Source organism: Ambystoma mexicanum, chromosome 9 (assembly GCF_040938575.1).
Source record: "Ambystoma mexicanum isolate Mex_15411 chromosome 9, UKY_AmexF1_1, whole genome shotgun sequence".
Classification (NCBI taxonomy): domain Eukaryota; kingdom Metazoa; phylum Chordata; class Amphibia; order Caudata; family Ambystomatidae; genus Ambystoma; species Ambystoma mexicanum.
Window position 1 is genome coordinate 19,738,567 of NC_090931.1, and position 14,845 is coordinate 19,753,411.

The window sequence follows — 14,845 nt, forward strand, 5'->3', positions numbered from 1 at the left end:
AAAAATCTAATCGCGTTCCCTTTACCCGTACATGGCCTTGCCTGCACTTACGGTCATACCCAAGTGCTGTTCCAAGACACGAGTACAAATCATTATCGGCACCAAAAGTACAAGCGCTGGCAAAGCCACTACTAGTGCTGTGGCATTACCATTCACCGAATATGTGTTCCTGCATTTTTGGCCGCCTTTTACTGCGGGGCCTGCAGGTGGTTGTAGCAGAGCATCGCGTCTTCCTCGCTCGAAAATGGCAATGGTGGCAAAACACCAGAAGCAACATCCACAGCATGTCAAATGACTAGGGTCTCACCACAAGCCCTGTATCCAGCCAGATAACAAACAGCAATGGTGCAGGGTATTCAGATACATTTTTAGATGCCAATCACTACCAATGAGCCTGCCCTTTAGCAGTACTAACGGAGCTCATCACAAAATGATCATAGAATTGCCAATTAAATAGATTTTATTCGTCAGGACTCAATGTGTTACAGTACGGATAAAGTAAAGTGCAATGCTGTTCTCCTGCCCTCCCCAGATTCAAGTACTCTGAAATGCCCAGAAAGTGCTCAGCAGCCTCCATGTGGAATTGTGTCTGAACAGCCACTGTTACAAAATGTGTCCTTGGATCGACCACGACGACAAAACCCGCTGGAAATGTTTCCATCTTTAATCGACTTCTTCAATGGTGGGGCCGGATGAGCCACCACTGCCAGCTGGAGCCCCGCCTGCTCCGGGGAAGCCACCGGGCATGCCACCCGGCATTCCACCTGGCATACCACCAGCACCCTGGTACAGCTTGGTAATGATCGGGTTGCACACTTTCTCCAGCTCCTTCTGCTGATGCTCAAACTCCTCCTTCTCAGCAGTCTGCAAGAGAAAACCGTCCGCATGAGCCACAAAAACACAAATGGTCCCACCAATTTACCATGTTCTCTGCCCACCCACAAAACCCCATGGTCACTCAGTTCCAGCCCACTGTCACACACGATGCCCATGCCACTAGAAATCCAAACCCCTTTGAAAGATGGCACCTCCGATAGAATGCACTTCCAAAAGCGCCCAACTCACGGGTAACTTTGCCCCACCCCGCCCTCCCGTGATGAACACCGTGCCGCTCAGACATCCAAGGAAGGAACTCGCCAGCATCAGCCGAGCGGCTTCTGGTGGAAACTACGAATGACTGGAGTCCAATTCATCACAGCGACACGTTTAGGCGCAGACCCCAAGAGCACCCATCAGAACATACCTGATTCTTATCCAGCCAGGCAATGATTTCGTTGCACTTCTCCAAGATCTTCGTCTTATCGTCATCGCTGATCTTCCCTTGCAGCTTCTCGTCCTCCACGGTGGCCTTCATGTTGAATGCATAAGATTCCAGGGAATTCTTGGAGGATACCTTGTCCCGTTGCTTTTCATCCTCAACTTTGTATTTCTCGGCTTCCTGGACCATGCGCTCAATATCTTCCTTGCTCAATCGGCCTATAAAAAAGAAGTGCGTTAGTACCAGGCAGTAACCCATCACAGGCAGCATCAGCAGAAGCATGTAAGGTCGCTCAGACATCCAAGGAAGGAACTCGCCAACATGCGCCCAGGGGCTTCTGGTGGAAACTACGAATGGCTTTGGAACAAAATTCATCACAGCGACCAAAGTAGTGAGACCGTGCAACTTAATACTGCCAACCTCCCCACAGCCCGACCTACCTTTGTCGTTCGTGATGGTGATCTTGTTCTCCTTGCCAGTGCTCTTGTCCACAGCAGACACGTTTAGGATGCCATTGGCATCGATGTCAAACGTTACCTCGATCTGAGGCACCCCGCGTGGCGCTGGAGGAATGCCAGTCAACTCAAACTTCCCCAGGAGGTTATTGTCCTTGGTCATAGCCCTCTCGCCTTCATAAACCTAGTAAAGAGCATATAGAATTGCAGTGGTGAATACAGATGCTTACGTTCACTATAAAGTAGCTAAAGCAGAGGCGGAGCAAAGTTACGCCCGCCAAATCTGCAAGGGGCCAAGGCACAACCAGACAGCCGCCATAGAACTAAAATGCATCGTAATTTAATGTAGGGATGGAAGGGCTGCTGCAACAGCTGGGTCATAATCGCATTACACCGCGTTTTGGGGTGGTATTATTGCTAGGCGGGAGGAAACACGATTCAGTGTAGCACCATATACAGGGTCGCTCAGACATCCAAGGAAGGAACTCGCCAACATGAGCCCAGAGGCTTCTGGTGGAAACTACGAATGGCTTTGGAACAGAATTCATCATAGCGACCAAGTACCCCTTCACACAGGTATGTATATACAGGAGATGGCAGCAAGAAGCACACGTGGGGTTACCTGAATCAGCACTCCAGGCTGGTTGTCCGAATAGGTGGTGAAGGTCTGGGTCTGTTTGGTGGGAATGGTGGTGTTTCGTTTAATTAATACGGTCATGACTCCGCCAGCCGTCTCAATACCCAATGACAAGGGGGTGACATCAAGCAACAAGAGATCCTGTACGTTCTCAGACTTGTCTCCCGACAAGATGGCCGCTTGCACAGCTGAAAGAAAAGCGAAAAGTCACGCCATGCCAATACACCACAAGGACACAACATAAGCCGGTAGCGGCAGTCCGTGAACTCACTCACCTGCACCGTAGGCCACAGCCTCATCAGGGTTAATGCTCTTGTTCAGCTCCTTCCCGTTGAAGAAATCTTGCAGCAGCTTCTGGATCTTAGGAATGCGGGTGGACCCTCCTACCAGTACAATATCATGTATCTGGGCCTTGTCGAGCTTGGCATCGCGGAGAGACTTCTCCACTGGGTCCAGGGTTCCTCGGAACAAGTCTGCGTTCAGCTCCTCAAAGCGGGCCCTGGTGATGGAGGTGTAGAAGTCGATGCCTTCGTAGAGAGAGTCGATCTCAATACTGGCCTGTGTGCTGGACGACAGGGTGCGCTTGGCGCGTTCACAGGCAGTGCGCAGACGACGGACCGCCCGCTTGTTATCGATGATGTCCTTCTTATGTTTGCGCTTGAACTCGGCCACAAAGTGGTTAACCATTCGGTTGTCGAAATCTTCACCACCCAAGTGGGTGTCTCCGGCAGTGGACTTCACCTCAAAGATCCCATCTTCTATTGTGAGGATGGACACATCAAAAGTGCCACCACCAAGGTCAAAGATCAACACGTTCCTTTCGGCACCAACCTTAAAAAACAGACATTAGTTGGTTAATGCAACTAGTTATATCTTAGTGGCATATAAACATGGACCCACAGATGCAGCATAGCACCCACTATCAGAGCCCAGTCACAAAGTGGTATAGTAGCTGAAGCACAGGGGCCCGTGACCTCACTACCATGGTAGATGGATAGCAGCCTATACCCAAATGGTTCCAGGCATGACGGGGCAAGGGAGGGGGGACAAGACAACGATCTTACGAGGCCCAGTGACATTGAGAACGTACGTGTGGAGGTGGAAGGGGAGAAGTGCCATGAGGAGCATAGCATGTACACGACAGGATCAAGCAACAAGTGTGGCCAGCACGTGGCAGTGCAGAAAACCTGGTAGATTGATGTGATGTACGAGTATTAGTCCAGCCTCGAGACCCAGAGCTCTACAATGAGCTACTGGTGCAATAAGAGCAAAGGGAGAACCCGAGGTGCAGCCGTCGGAAATGAACCGAGGTTCTTAGAGGTGGAAGCAGGAAGACGCCCATGCAGTGGTGGGTAAGGGTATGCCAACTAGAAGGATATGGGCCTTGCTTGCATTCAGGCATAGATCATTGGTGGCACACCACTCCTAGGTGAAGCCAGACAACCTAGAAGGGAGCCTGAAGGCGAGCATCGTCACCCACAAGCACTGGAAGATGGAGCTCCGAGAGCAGCAAATGGTGGGCTATAGGTGCCAGGTATTGGTGAACAGCCAGGAACAAAAAATTAAACCCCCGGGGAACACCAAGAATAGAGGATCTGGGAGGGATGGTCAGATGCCCAGGTTATAAAGCCGGTTGAGCAGGATGGCATTGTTGACTGACGATGGCAGAAGTTGAGATCAAGTACAGAAGGGATATTAATATTAGAAGGGATATCCCATAGATAGATAAAGTTCATAAAGCAGGTCTTAGGAGAGCAGTTTCTATGCTTCCGGCTGCCCTGAAGCCAAGACAGCTAACAGTGTTACGACCTTAGATTGGGAGATGACCAGCTTTTCCACGAGTTTTCCAGGAAAGGAGATACTAGAGATCGGTCAATAGTTAGCCAGAAGGCTTTGAGCAGAGGTGCACACGGTCGTGGGGGCGAAGAGTGGTCAGCAACCAGGTCTGAGGGTGTGAATGTGGTCCTTGGTGATTTGGTGGTTTCAAGATTGGACTTTCTAGGAACTTCATCAGGGGAGAACAGAAGGCAGAAAATGTAGGCGTGTCGGCTGCAGGAAGGGGAAATGGGTAGAAAGGGTGTCCTGGGTTTTAGAGATGAAGTGAGAAGCAAGGGGCAGGAGGTAGACGAGGCCAAGTATTCTACACATGACAAATCTTATTTCTTAAAATAAAGACCAATTCAGTTTAACTGCCTCTAATTTGCCGATTCTATGACTGGCAAAAGGGCAAAACCGAAGTGCACTAATGCAGCCATTACTTGGGTAACCGGCACTTTTTCCAGCCAGTAGCCTCTTCCCACAGCCATGCGCCCATTCCATTACAGGGAGGCTAAAAGCGGAACTGGCAACTCCATGGCAGATGCACCAATTCACGTGCCTGTGCTTAGGACAACAGTATGTGGTTGGCATGAGCCTAGGTATTGTTGCACACCCCGTTGGCTACAGGTGACCCACTGCTTTTGGTCATTATTGAAGCCCACTAGACTACCATTTTCGGGTTCAATTGCAGGGGATGGTTGGCGCGTTATAAATAACCCATCATTTCAAAACGGTCGCTCAGACATCCAAGGAAGGTACTCGCCATCATAAGCTTTTCAACTTCTGGTGGAAACTACGAATGGCTTTGGAACAAAATTCATCACAGCGACCGGGGTAAGGTGCATTAACCTGGCAATGTCAACATTAGAAAAACATGCAGTAAGATACCACAGCCACAAACCTTCTTGTCCAAGCCATAGGCAATGGCGGCAGCCGTGGGCTCATTGATGATTCGAAGAACGTTCAACCCAGCAATTGTGCCCGCATCTTTGGTCGCCTGACGTTGAGAGTCGTTGAAGTAAGCTGGAACGGTTACAACAGCATTTGATACAGTCTGTGGAAAGAGGAAAATTAATTTAACTAAAAGGGGAAAAAAGCAAGTGCAACGCAACGGGAGAAGAGGTTGGGTAGGCACTGGTCGCTCAGACATCCAAGGAAGGAACTCGCCATCATGAGCCCGGGGGCTTCTGGTGGAAACTACGAATGGCTTTGGAACAGAATTCATCACAGCGAGCAGGCAACCGCCAGCCAGCCGGAAGACGAGCTTACCTTGCCCAGGTAGGCCTCGGCGATCTCCTTCATCTTGGTGAGCACCATGGAGGAGACCTCCTCAGGGTAGAAGGACTTGGTCTCGCCTTTGTAGTCCACCTGCACCTTGGGGCGGCCGCCGTCACTGATGACGTTGAAGGGCCAGTGCTTCATGTCCGACTGCACCACGCCGTCCTCGAACCTGCGGCCGATCAAGCGCTTGGCATCTGGAAGGCAAACAGCGTGCAAGCTTCAGCAGAGCACCCAGGCATGTGGGGTGGGGCGGGAGCAATCCCCGCCGCGGTGGTCGCTCAGACATCCAAGGAAGGAACGCGCCATCATGAGCCCGGGGGCTTCTGGTGGAAACTACGAATGGCTTTGGAACAGAATTCATCACAGCGAGCAGCGGCGGGCAGAGGGCACTGGATGCATGAATGCATGGGTGCCAGGCATGCAGCAGCAGCGGGGCAGGCTACTCACCGAAGACCGTGTTGGTGGGGTTCATGGCCACCTGGTTCTTGGCGGCGTCGCCGATGAGCCTCTCGGTGTCGGTGAAGGCCACGTAGCTCGGCGTGGTGCGGTTGCCCTGGTCGTTGGCGATGATCTCGACCTTGCCATGCTGGAAGACGCCCACGCAGGAGTAGGTGGTGCCCAGATCAATGCCCACTGATGGTCCTTTCGACATTGTGCCTGCGGGAGAGAAAGGGGCAATGGCCGGGGATTAGCAGAGGGTAAGAGCGCGGCGGCAGCAGCTGCTGGCCGGGGGGCGAGAGCCGCAGCCTCCATTACACGCCGCGCGCCCGGAAGCAGCGCAGCTCAAAATGGCCGCCACGGCGACGCCGGCCGCGTCACTTCCGCCCCCAAGGGGAAAGAGCGGGCGACGGCAAGCCGCCGGGACACTGCTATCCATCCCCCCGCCCCCACAGGGCCACTGCTACCCCTCTTCACCCCCGCCAGATAACAAGGTCGCTGCCGCCCCCCCCCCCTTGCCGCAAACTACAGGAACACTGCTAGTCCCCTCCCCCCACCAACCAGAGACACCGCTAGCTCTCAGTCACCCCCCTTCCCCCAAACACTGCTAAACGCCAACTACAGGGGCCCCGATACTCCTCAGTCACCCCCCTCCCACAGAAACACTACCCCCGTCCCCCAATGATCACAAGCGGTGAGAAGTCGAGGGATTCCCGAGTGCTAGCCCGCCCGGACCACGAGAGCGCTTCATGCATTGCACCCCGTGGAGGAGGGACGGTCATTGTTAAGGGAGTGCGCCACGAAACCCAACGAGCGCTACAGTCCATCCCGCAGCACCTTACAGTCCCGGCCGGCGGAGGACGGAATCCAAACGATGCAAAAGCATAAAAATAGCGGGATTGTAGAAAAGGAGGCGCCTGCCGCCGAGGGCCCCTGCTGCGCGGCCTCACCTGCTCGTCGTCGCGGTGCTCCGTGCGCTTGTTTCGGGACAGGGGCTGGTATCTGTCTGCGGGCCGCTGGCGTCTGAATGGGAACCTGCTCCCCGCCCGGCTTCAATATATAGTGCGGGGAACCTTCCAGAAAGGGAACGCCCCAAGCGTCGCGTCACGGGGCTCAGGCACCAATCGGCGCCGACCCTGCCGGAAACTCGGCTCAGGCGCGCGAGCTCCCCAGGTGCGGGCAGTGGCAAAGAGGAAGGACATTTATGGGCAGAGCGCCGGGTCATCGCCGAGGAGCCCGTTATATCAGCGTGTTGCTTTTACCCCATACCAAATGAAGGGAAAAAGCGATTTAAATATTAAGAATATCTCTTTACAAAATATACTTTCATTTAAACGACGTGTTTATTTATAAATAAATATAATACACTCTGATTTTTCCTATCCAATTAACTCACGTTCTTTCAGTTTCTAAAGTTGAAATTTGTTAACATTCTTTAAAAATGTGTTCTATTTTTGTTGGCGTTGTTTCTGCGTAAAAAGCGCAACTTGAAAATGTCGGCCGGATTCATTCCGATGCCTCCTGTCTCGGAGGCGCGAGGCTTTCTTCTCTGTCTATGGCTGTCATGCGGCAAAGCCGGCCGGGCACCAGCTGCCTTTCTTTACTGCGTTGTGTAAGGCGGGCGCGCGCGCGCGTCCGGCGTTGCTGCGGCAGCAGTGCGTGGAGCAGGGCCAACGGGTTCAGGACCGTAGACATCGATGAAGGACGAGCTGTCGCGCAGCCTCCTTAACAACAAAGCCCCATGTTGCCATGTTTCCTATTCGGCTCGTGGAGTTACTTAATTATATCGGAAAAAGAAAACTAATTCCGGCAAAAGGCCTGTTTTCCTTCTAACAAAAAAACTACGTTCACCACCTTGCACTGTATTTCGGTAATGTGTATATAAAATAAAGAAGAATATATCTTTCTGTCTCAACAGGAAAACTATTTCACAATAATAATTTTCCACTTGAGTTCCAAGTAGAATGCCCATGTTCTCAGCCGCGTTTCCGCAGAAAGCTGTCTCCTGCTAAGGGGGGGGCTGCTGTTTCAAGATGGCGGCCTCCCTGCTGGCCCTCTCCCAGCCACCACCCCTCCCCCGCTCCATTATAGGCGCATGCTCTGCCCTGTTTATTTGTTCTTTGTTTTCTCGTTGCCGAGCAGTCTTGGGTGCGGGTAGACGCGCCTTTCTCATTTTTATTTATACCCAATGATTCCGTTATTCATTTGCGGCATTAGTTATTGCGAGACAGATTCATTTCAGTTGTAATTAAAATTGACATCATTAAACAATTACATCCATACCACCGTTCTTTAGATTAAACATACCACTCGACCTTTTTTAAAATAGACTTAATAGAGGATCATTATTTTTGTGTTTTTGGGGTGTTATACTTTGGCAATCTGTGGAGTGATAAGTGAACTGACTCCATACTTGGTGCAATCCGCCAGAAGCGTGTGAGTTAAGCTTTAATTTAGTGCTTTAATGCACTAGTAAACAAACACTAATCAAATAAAAGTTTTTTCTACCATACCCCTCAACCTATTCTGTCACCAGGGCGGGTAAAAAGAGAAAGATTTGTTTCTAGCAGGTGAGTGTTATCTCTGCAGCACGTCGTGGGCAGTCACATGTTGCCGTCTGTAACCACAGAACGCTGTGTGGTGAGACGGCTGTGGTCTTGTGTGTTGGCTAAATAAAAGGGGCGAAACAGCCCACACCCAACACGGCCCAGCACCAACAACCACCAGAGGGGCCCAGTGCCCACCTTCCGTCAGGGTCAGCTTGATGTAGGGATCCATGTTTGCTGGCAGATGGGCAGATACCCGAGGGGCCGGACTCACACCGCCAAGGTTTCCCAACTTCATGAAACCAAGCCCAAGGGGCACTCCATGGCCCGCAGCCACGCCGTTCCACGGCCACCCAGTTCGACATGAAAGCAAGCCTGGCAACCCTAGCCCAAGCCGGGCACATTGGCTCGGACTGCTTGATAAGTTCTTTGAAATAGCGGAGATAGATGATCAAGCTAAAAGAAAGGTACTCCTACTCTACGGTGGGAATGAAGTGCACAGGGAATATCGAGTGCTGCCACCGTGGGACAGGTCATATTGAGCTGCAGGGAGAGCCCTCTCTGACTACTTCGACCTATATGACATAGACTATGAAAGTTTCCAACTCTGACAGGTGGCGCAAGGGTCCGCTGAACTCATCGATGCATTTTACACCCGGCTGCGCCAGTTAGCAACAACGCTTGTGTTTGTCGACTAGAAGGGGGATCTGAGGGGCCAAATCATTCAAAAGTGCTATTCGAACAAGTTGCAAACCATATCTTAAAAGAGCCTGGGATTCCTCTGACACACATCCTCGAGCTAGCGAGGGCCCAGGAACTGGCTGAATCTCAGTCAACCAAAATGGAGGTAGCCATGAAAGTGGTGCAGATAGAGCAGGTGCATACTGTCAGAGCGCAGAATATGAAAACAGCATCAGTGGCTGGGGCGGGTCACACAACAAGAAGGAATAAGGAGCAGGTACCGAGACTGTGCGAGTTCTGTGGAGGGGTTCAGCTGCATGTAGGGATATGCCAGCAGTGTGGTCTGTGCTACAAGGTAGGACAATACCCAAAGCCTCCTGAGAGTCAAATACCAGGGAATCAGAGCCCTGGCATGAAGATGCCAACAGGCAGGAGGAGGACGCTGGGTAGTGCAGAGACCAGGAGAAACCGACAGCCTCACTGGATTGGGACTACGACACAGAGGAGGTGTTTGATGTAATTGTTAAAAGTCTCCAGTGTACATAGTTCCAGTTATCCAATGCTTCTGTGATTGCATACCATTCTGCATAGAACACTTCCCTTGGTAACAATTATAATGTAGAGACATTATAATGTTATTGAAGGAACTGAATGAGTTGAAGTTCTGGTCAAAGGGAGAGAGCTGCAGCCTTACCTGAGTTACTGAATAAAGCTTCATCAACCTATCCAGTTGTGTGGATATTCACTTGGAATATAATAGTGTTCTTCCTGTCGGTGCAGTAACCAGATATACCAGCAAATGACCCAGGGCAGGAGATGAGGATACCACCAGGTGACACAATGCGGGAGCCGAGGTTCCAGGCAAGAGGCTCAGCGGCGGCCGAATGGAAGGGATGAAAGAAGAAGGTCCAGAGGGCCTGCGCCTGTCAGGGCATTAGTGCGAGTGGTCAGGCCTAAGGGGGGCCAAAGTCCTCTAGGGCTGGTTTATGCTAGTTCATGTTGTTTAAAAATAAAGTTAATATTCATGTTTATGCCCTTGGCATGGGATGTTATTGCTGCAGCCCGCCATGGGGCAGTCACATGTTGCTGGTCTGTGACCACAGCATGCCGTGTGGTGAGAAAGCTGTTGTCTCGTGTCTTGGTTAAATCAAAATGGGGGGGCGGCTTCCCGCTCGCCAGTTATTGCAGCACCAACTCTAACTCTGTCACTTCTGTAGGACCTGGCTTCTCCAAACCCCACAACAGTAGGCATACATGCCAACATCTTGCCACAGCTGGGAGGGACATTTTGTAACAGAAAATGGGAGAATGTAATTTTCCCATTGAACTGAATTGGGGATAGAAATATTTTTGGAGGGACAAAGTAAAGGAGGCACCATTTTTGGTGAAAACTTAGCAAGTCTTCTGCCCAAATTGTGTGGGTTGTGAACTGGAGGCTTCCAGTCTTTTAAGATGAGTAGCAATACCCTGAAGATGGGTGGGGATGCAGATTCTACTCCTACATCAATATGTCAAGATGACAGAAATCGTTTGGCAAAGTTTGTCTGTTTTAATGCAAGTCTTAAAACATGGAGTACAACGAACATCAGCTATCGCTCGATACTCTGACTCTCAACTACTTCATAAAAAAGATGGGTTCTTATACCCATAATTGGTCATAGCTGACTTGTTGGCCTGCGTCATTACCAACGTCATCCTACGTGGCAAACTTCAGAAACTTATTGGGAAGCGGGATTGGTTCTAAGTGAATAACTAATTATAGGTACTATATCTGTATGGAGTAACGGAGAAAGGTAATAGGATAGCTAACATCAGGTGGGGCAACTAAGCCCTCTCTCCAAAATGGCCACTATGAACGTCACTAAATGTACAATGTCCCATTGGCTACACAAGCTAAAGGACCCCTAACTGTGTGGTCCTCTATAATTGGTTGGCATCTTACCCTGTCAGTAGTTTCCACCTATGTGAGCAGCATGCAGACTGAACAACCAGGTGCGGATAAGCTCGTCTTGATACCAGCTTCCCACCAATTAAAACATCATCCATCATCACCTCAATGGTCCAGTGTCAATTAGTACTTTGAAGTTGGCCTTGAGTTTGTACTGTTCGCTGAGAATTTTTAAGGAGTATGAGTACTATCCGGCTTCCGTGCGTACGTGTGACCATCTCGTCCGCCCAACTTCCTTCCATCACGTGACTGGACACCATGAATTGAGCCTTTTCGTGTATTTGATTTTATTCTTCAATAGTCCTCTGATGTCTTTTATTTTTGCTTGTCCTTCTTGAACAGGAGCTTCTGTTCTTTCACGTTAATTGTATCCAATGTCACCCAATTCCTAGTTTGATAAAACCGTGGCTTTCTTGGCTCAGTGAACTCCTTAGCTGAAATGGATTCTATTTAATTCAATAGCTTTTTGTAACTGCAACACTGGACTGAGGCTTTCTCACGTTGTTCAGTACTGCTTTATACGAAGTGGAAACATTCATTCTTCACTTAATCCATATGTATCTATGAGGTATATAGGTATATGTTGGCACTTGCAGCGGTCTAATCTATTTAAGCATGTAGCTAGCTTCATGATTGCTTTGCTGCTTGCGTTTCATTGCATCTGTGCACGTTTAAACTAACTAAATATCTTCATCACATTTGTGGCATAAGTTTCTTCAACTTGATCCCAAGATCTCACTTATCCTTGGTACTTCTTTGTACCTTATAAATCGTCTGCCGGGGTCGGCCACCAGGGGGCGCACGGATGGAGACGTTCCCCGTGTGAGCTCCGCGCAAGGGTCCCGGAAAGTGGGTTGAGCCCCCACCACGAGACCCCTGCCGGCTGGAATAGCGTCGGAACCTGGTGTCGGAACCACCCAGGCATCGTCTGGTCCCAACTCCGATCGAAATCGGACCTTGCATTCTGGAGAAATACTCTCCCGCGTCACATCGAAGGGGGACGGGTGAGGCCTGGAAGCTTCCAGCACACGTCGCATCGATACGATCCCACGGAGCCTGCTGCGACGCGGATTCCCGGTTCGGCTGAACCCCACGAGAAGGTACGTGCAATCAAATAGACGCACGGACCTGCAGGAGGTTTACAGGGAGTGAGCCACCCACGGGCTTGAACGCAGGAGACTCGGTCCCCGACTCTAGGCCGTGGCCCCTCCTGAGCCACGCGACCCACCTCAAAATCAGTGGCCAGTCCGCAGCGACCCCCACGTCGCGGTGGCCTCACGCAGGTGGAGACCACATACGCGTCCATAGTGGACCTCCCCTGGACTCCGGGCCGCGTCTTACGCGCCGAGCCCCGGTGACCCGTGCGCGGGTTCCCTCCCGGGGCGGCGGCGGAGGAAGGCCCTTTCTACGCGGATCTGCCAAACCCTCCCCCGAACTTTCAGCCCTTCTGTGGGCTCGCCTGAGAAAAGACACACTCAACGTGGGACAGACACAGCCCCATTCCGGGGTACTGGGACTACGCGCGTTGCGCAGCACGGCGCCTCATATTTCCACTTTCCCCAGGCTTCAGTGGGCTGAGGGTTGGGCCCCTGGTGTCCAGGGCGTGTGCCCTCCTCGGCCCCCATCGTGACCCTAGCACCTGCTGGTCCCATTGAACTAACACCCCGCCTGGCCAGGACTTTTCCTGCGGGGACCTCCGGACGCAGCTGCAGGTCTCAACTGAATCTATCTGGACCGCAAGACGCACTACACTACTGGAACTCTGTGCAGACGTTGACCTGAGAGCACCCCACTGTATGGATGTGACCCCACTACTCATGGACCCTAAGGACAAACTGGCAAAGTATAAGTTTGCCCCATCGCAGGTAGACCCCCAGGGCCCTGACGAGCAAATGATGGCTTCCCAAGGGTCTGAGGCCGCCGCGACCAAAGGGGACGTAGCTGACCTACTCAAAGAAATGAGAAGTATGAGGGCAGACATAGGGGGTCGGATTGACAAGATTACGCAAAGGATGGATAAAATGGATGACAGAGTGGAGCAGCTCGAACACAATCAGACCTCCTTACACACGCTGGAAGCCCAGATGGACCTTCGTATTGCACAGTTAGAGCACAGGGAAGAAGAAATAAAGCTGAAAGTGGACGATCTTGAAAACAGAGAACGCCGCAACAACATACGTGTCCACGATATTCCTGAAAAAGAAGGAGAAACTGACCTTGATTTGAAACAAACCATTCACAGCATCCTAAAACTCCTCTTTAAAGACGATCTGATAGACGAACCCAAAATTGATCGCATTCACAGAGCAGGAGGCAGGGCAGGGGGCCCACGTTCAGTCCTAGTCAGATTCCATAACTACGCTGATAGGACCCGCATCTTGGAAAAAGCTAGAAATGCCCCGCCACTCACCATGGGTGACACAACTGTCTCTCTTTATCAGGACTTATCATCACTCACGCTTGCCCTGAGGAGGAAATGTATCCCAATTACAAAGATGTTGAAGGACAAGGGAAACAGATATCGCTGGGGTTACCCGTTCTCTCTCACCTTTGAGTGGCAAGGCTCGACAATAAAGCTCGCTTCGGAAAAAGAAATTACAGACTGCACAGCTGATCTCCTGGGCGACCAAGCAGAGGACTCCTCCCAGGGAGATCCAAACAAAAAAGGAGCTGAATGGCATATCAAGGGTCCCCGTCGAAGGCGGATCCAAGGGTCCAGGAAATTTCGGAGGATGAATAACTCGCAAGACATGGAACATTAACTTGGACAGATGACTTGTGTGCACAATTGCTGAGGATAATGGCTTCTTCTGATGGGCACTTTTTGCCCGACCATGCCACTTAGGACCCCGCCCGGGGTGGCGCATAACCAGGTCGCAGTATCGATTGGGATGCTACTCGCATATTGAAGATCATTGTTCCACATGTCTCCCTTGAGGCGCTCCTCGACTGCAATATGTTAACCTGCCCGAGCGCATGGAGCACTCGATTCTGTATGCATGAGAAACCTGGTGAAGGATATGAGGTAATATCCACGCAGTGAGGACACCCTGGGGGGGGTTGATAGTACTATTCCGAAGCTGCGGATTGTTAGCGTTTTTTGTATGAGTTGTTTGTTGGGGGCTCACTGTTATATATGCTTGTAGTAAGATGGGACCGCTTGTTCTTGCGGTCACCACTGATGGTCCGAGTTCGACTGGGTGAGGTTAACCCAGACGGATCGGGCGCCGATCATAAAGAGGACAGGGGGAGGTGGGGAGGGGGGGAGGGGGGGGCGGGTGGGGAATATTTCATCGAACACAACTCAGACTTGGAGAGAGGAACAGCACAATATGCGTAAATGTGAGGGCTCCACACACGAAAATGGCATGGAGACAGGCGTTCTCGAGGTGCACATACACGTACATAACTTAAAATGGCACGTACACTCTGCACGGACACGATACGTATCTGCACACTTAATGTCAAGGGACTGAACTCCCCTACCAAAAGATCCATGGTGGCCAGAGAATTTAGGAGATCGAAAATTGACATTCTTTTCCTTCAGGAAACGCGATATCGAAAGGGTGAGGAGAGAGCGATCCCATCCCGGGAAATTGGCCCCACTTTTTGGAGCTCGGGCACTTTGAAGAAAGCGGGAGTGGGGATCATAATCCGCAAAAGCCTGCGGAGCACAATCATGGAGACATGGACAGATCAGGAGGGGAGGGCTCTCATAGTCATTGTGAACATAAGGGGCACGATAGTCACCCTTGCCACACTTTACGCACCTAATCAGGGGCA

At 51.2% G+C, this 14,845-nt stretch overlaps 1 protein-coding gene and 5 non-coding genes across 6 annotated transcripts; all 6 read right to left on the bottom strand.

Moving 5' to 3' along the window:
- Positions 1–442: 442 nt before the first annotated feature.
- Positions 443–7,102, bottom strand: HSPA8 (heat shock protein family A (Hsp70) member 8). Its single transcript, XM_069614087.1, has 9 exons — positions 6,838–7,102; positions 5,897–6,106; positions 5,438–5,643; positions 5,070–5,222; positions 2,626–3,181; positions 2,336–2,538; positions 1,699–1,897; positions 1,244–1,476; positions 443–864 (listed from the first exon to the last, which is right to left on the bottom strand). The coding sequence occupies exons 2-9, from the start codon at positions 6,099–6,101 to the stop codon at positions 664–666; spliced, it is 1,956 nt and encodes a 651-aa protein (XP_069470188.1). The 5' UTR covers positions 6,102–6,106; positions 6,838–7,102; the 3' UTR covers positions 443–663.
- Positions 1,547–1,641, bottom strand: LOC138490554 (small nucleolar RNA SNORD14). The gene has a single exon (XR_011275501.1). It is a non-coding gene; the product is annotated as a small nucleolar RNA SNORD14 (small nucleolar RNA).
- LOC138490550 (small nucleolar RNA SNORD14) lies at positions 2,175–2,269 on the bottom strand. Its single transcript, XR_011275497.1, has one exon. It is a non-coding gene; the product is annotated as a small nucleolar RNA SNORD14 (small nucleolar RNA).
- Positions 4,903–4,997, bottom strand: LOC138490549 (small nucleolar RNA SNORD14). The gene has a single exon (XR_011275496.1). It is a non-coding gene; the product is annotated as a small nucleolar RNA SNORD14 (small nucleolar RNA).
- LOC138490552 (small nucleolar RNA SNORD14) lies at positions 5,307–5,401 on the bottom strand. Its single transcript, XR_011275499.1, has one exon. It is a non-coding gene; the product is annotated as a small nucleolar RNA SNORD14 (small nucleolar RNA).
- Positions 5,724–5,818, bottom strand: LOC138490553 (small nucleolar RNA SNORD14). The gene has a single exon (XR_011275500.1). It is a non-coding gene; the product is annotated as a small nucleolar RNA SNORD14 (small nucleolar RNA).
- Positions 7,103–14,845: the final 7,743 nt, after the last annotated feature.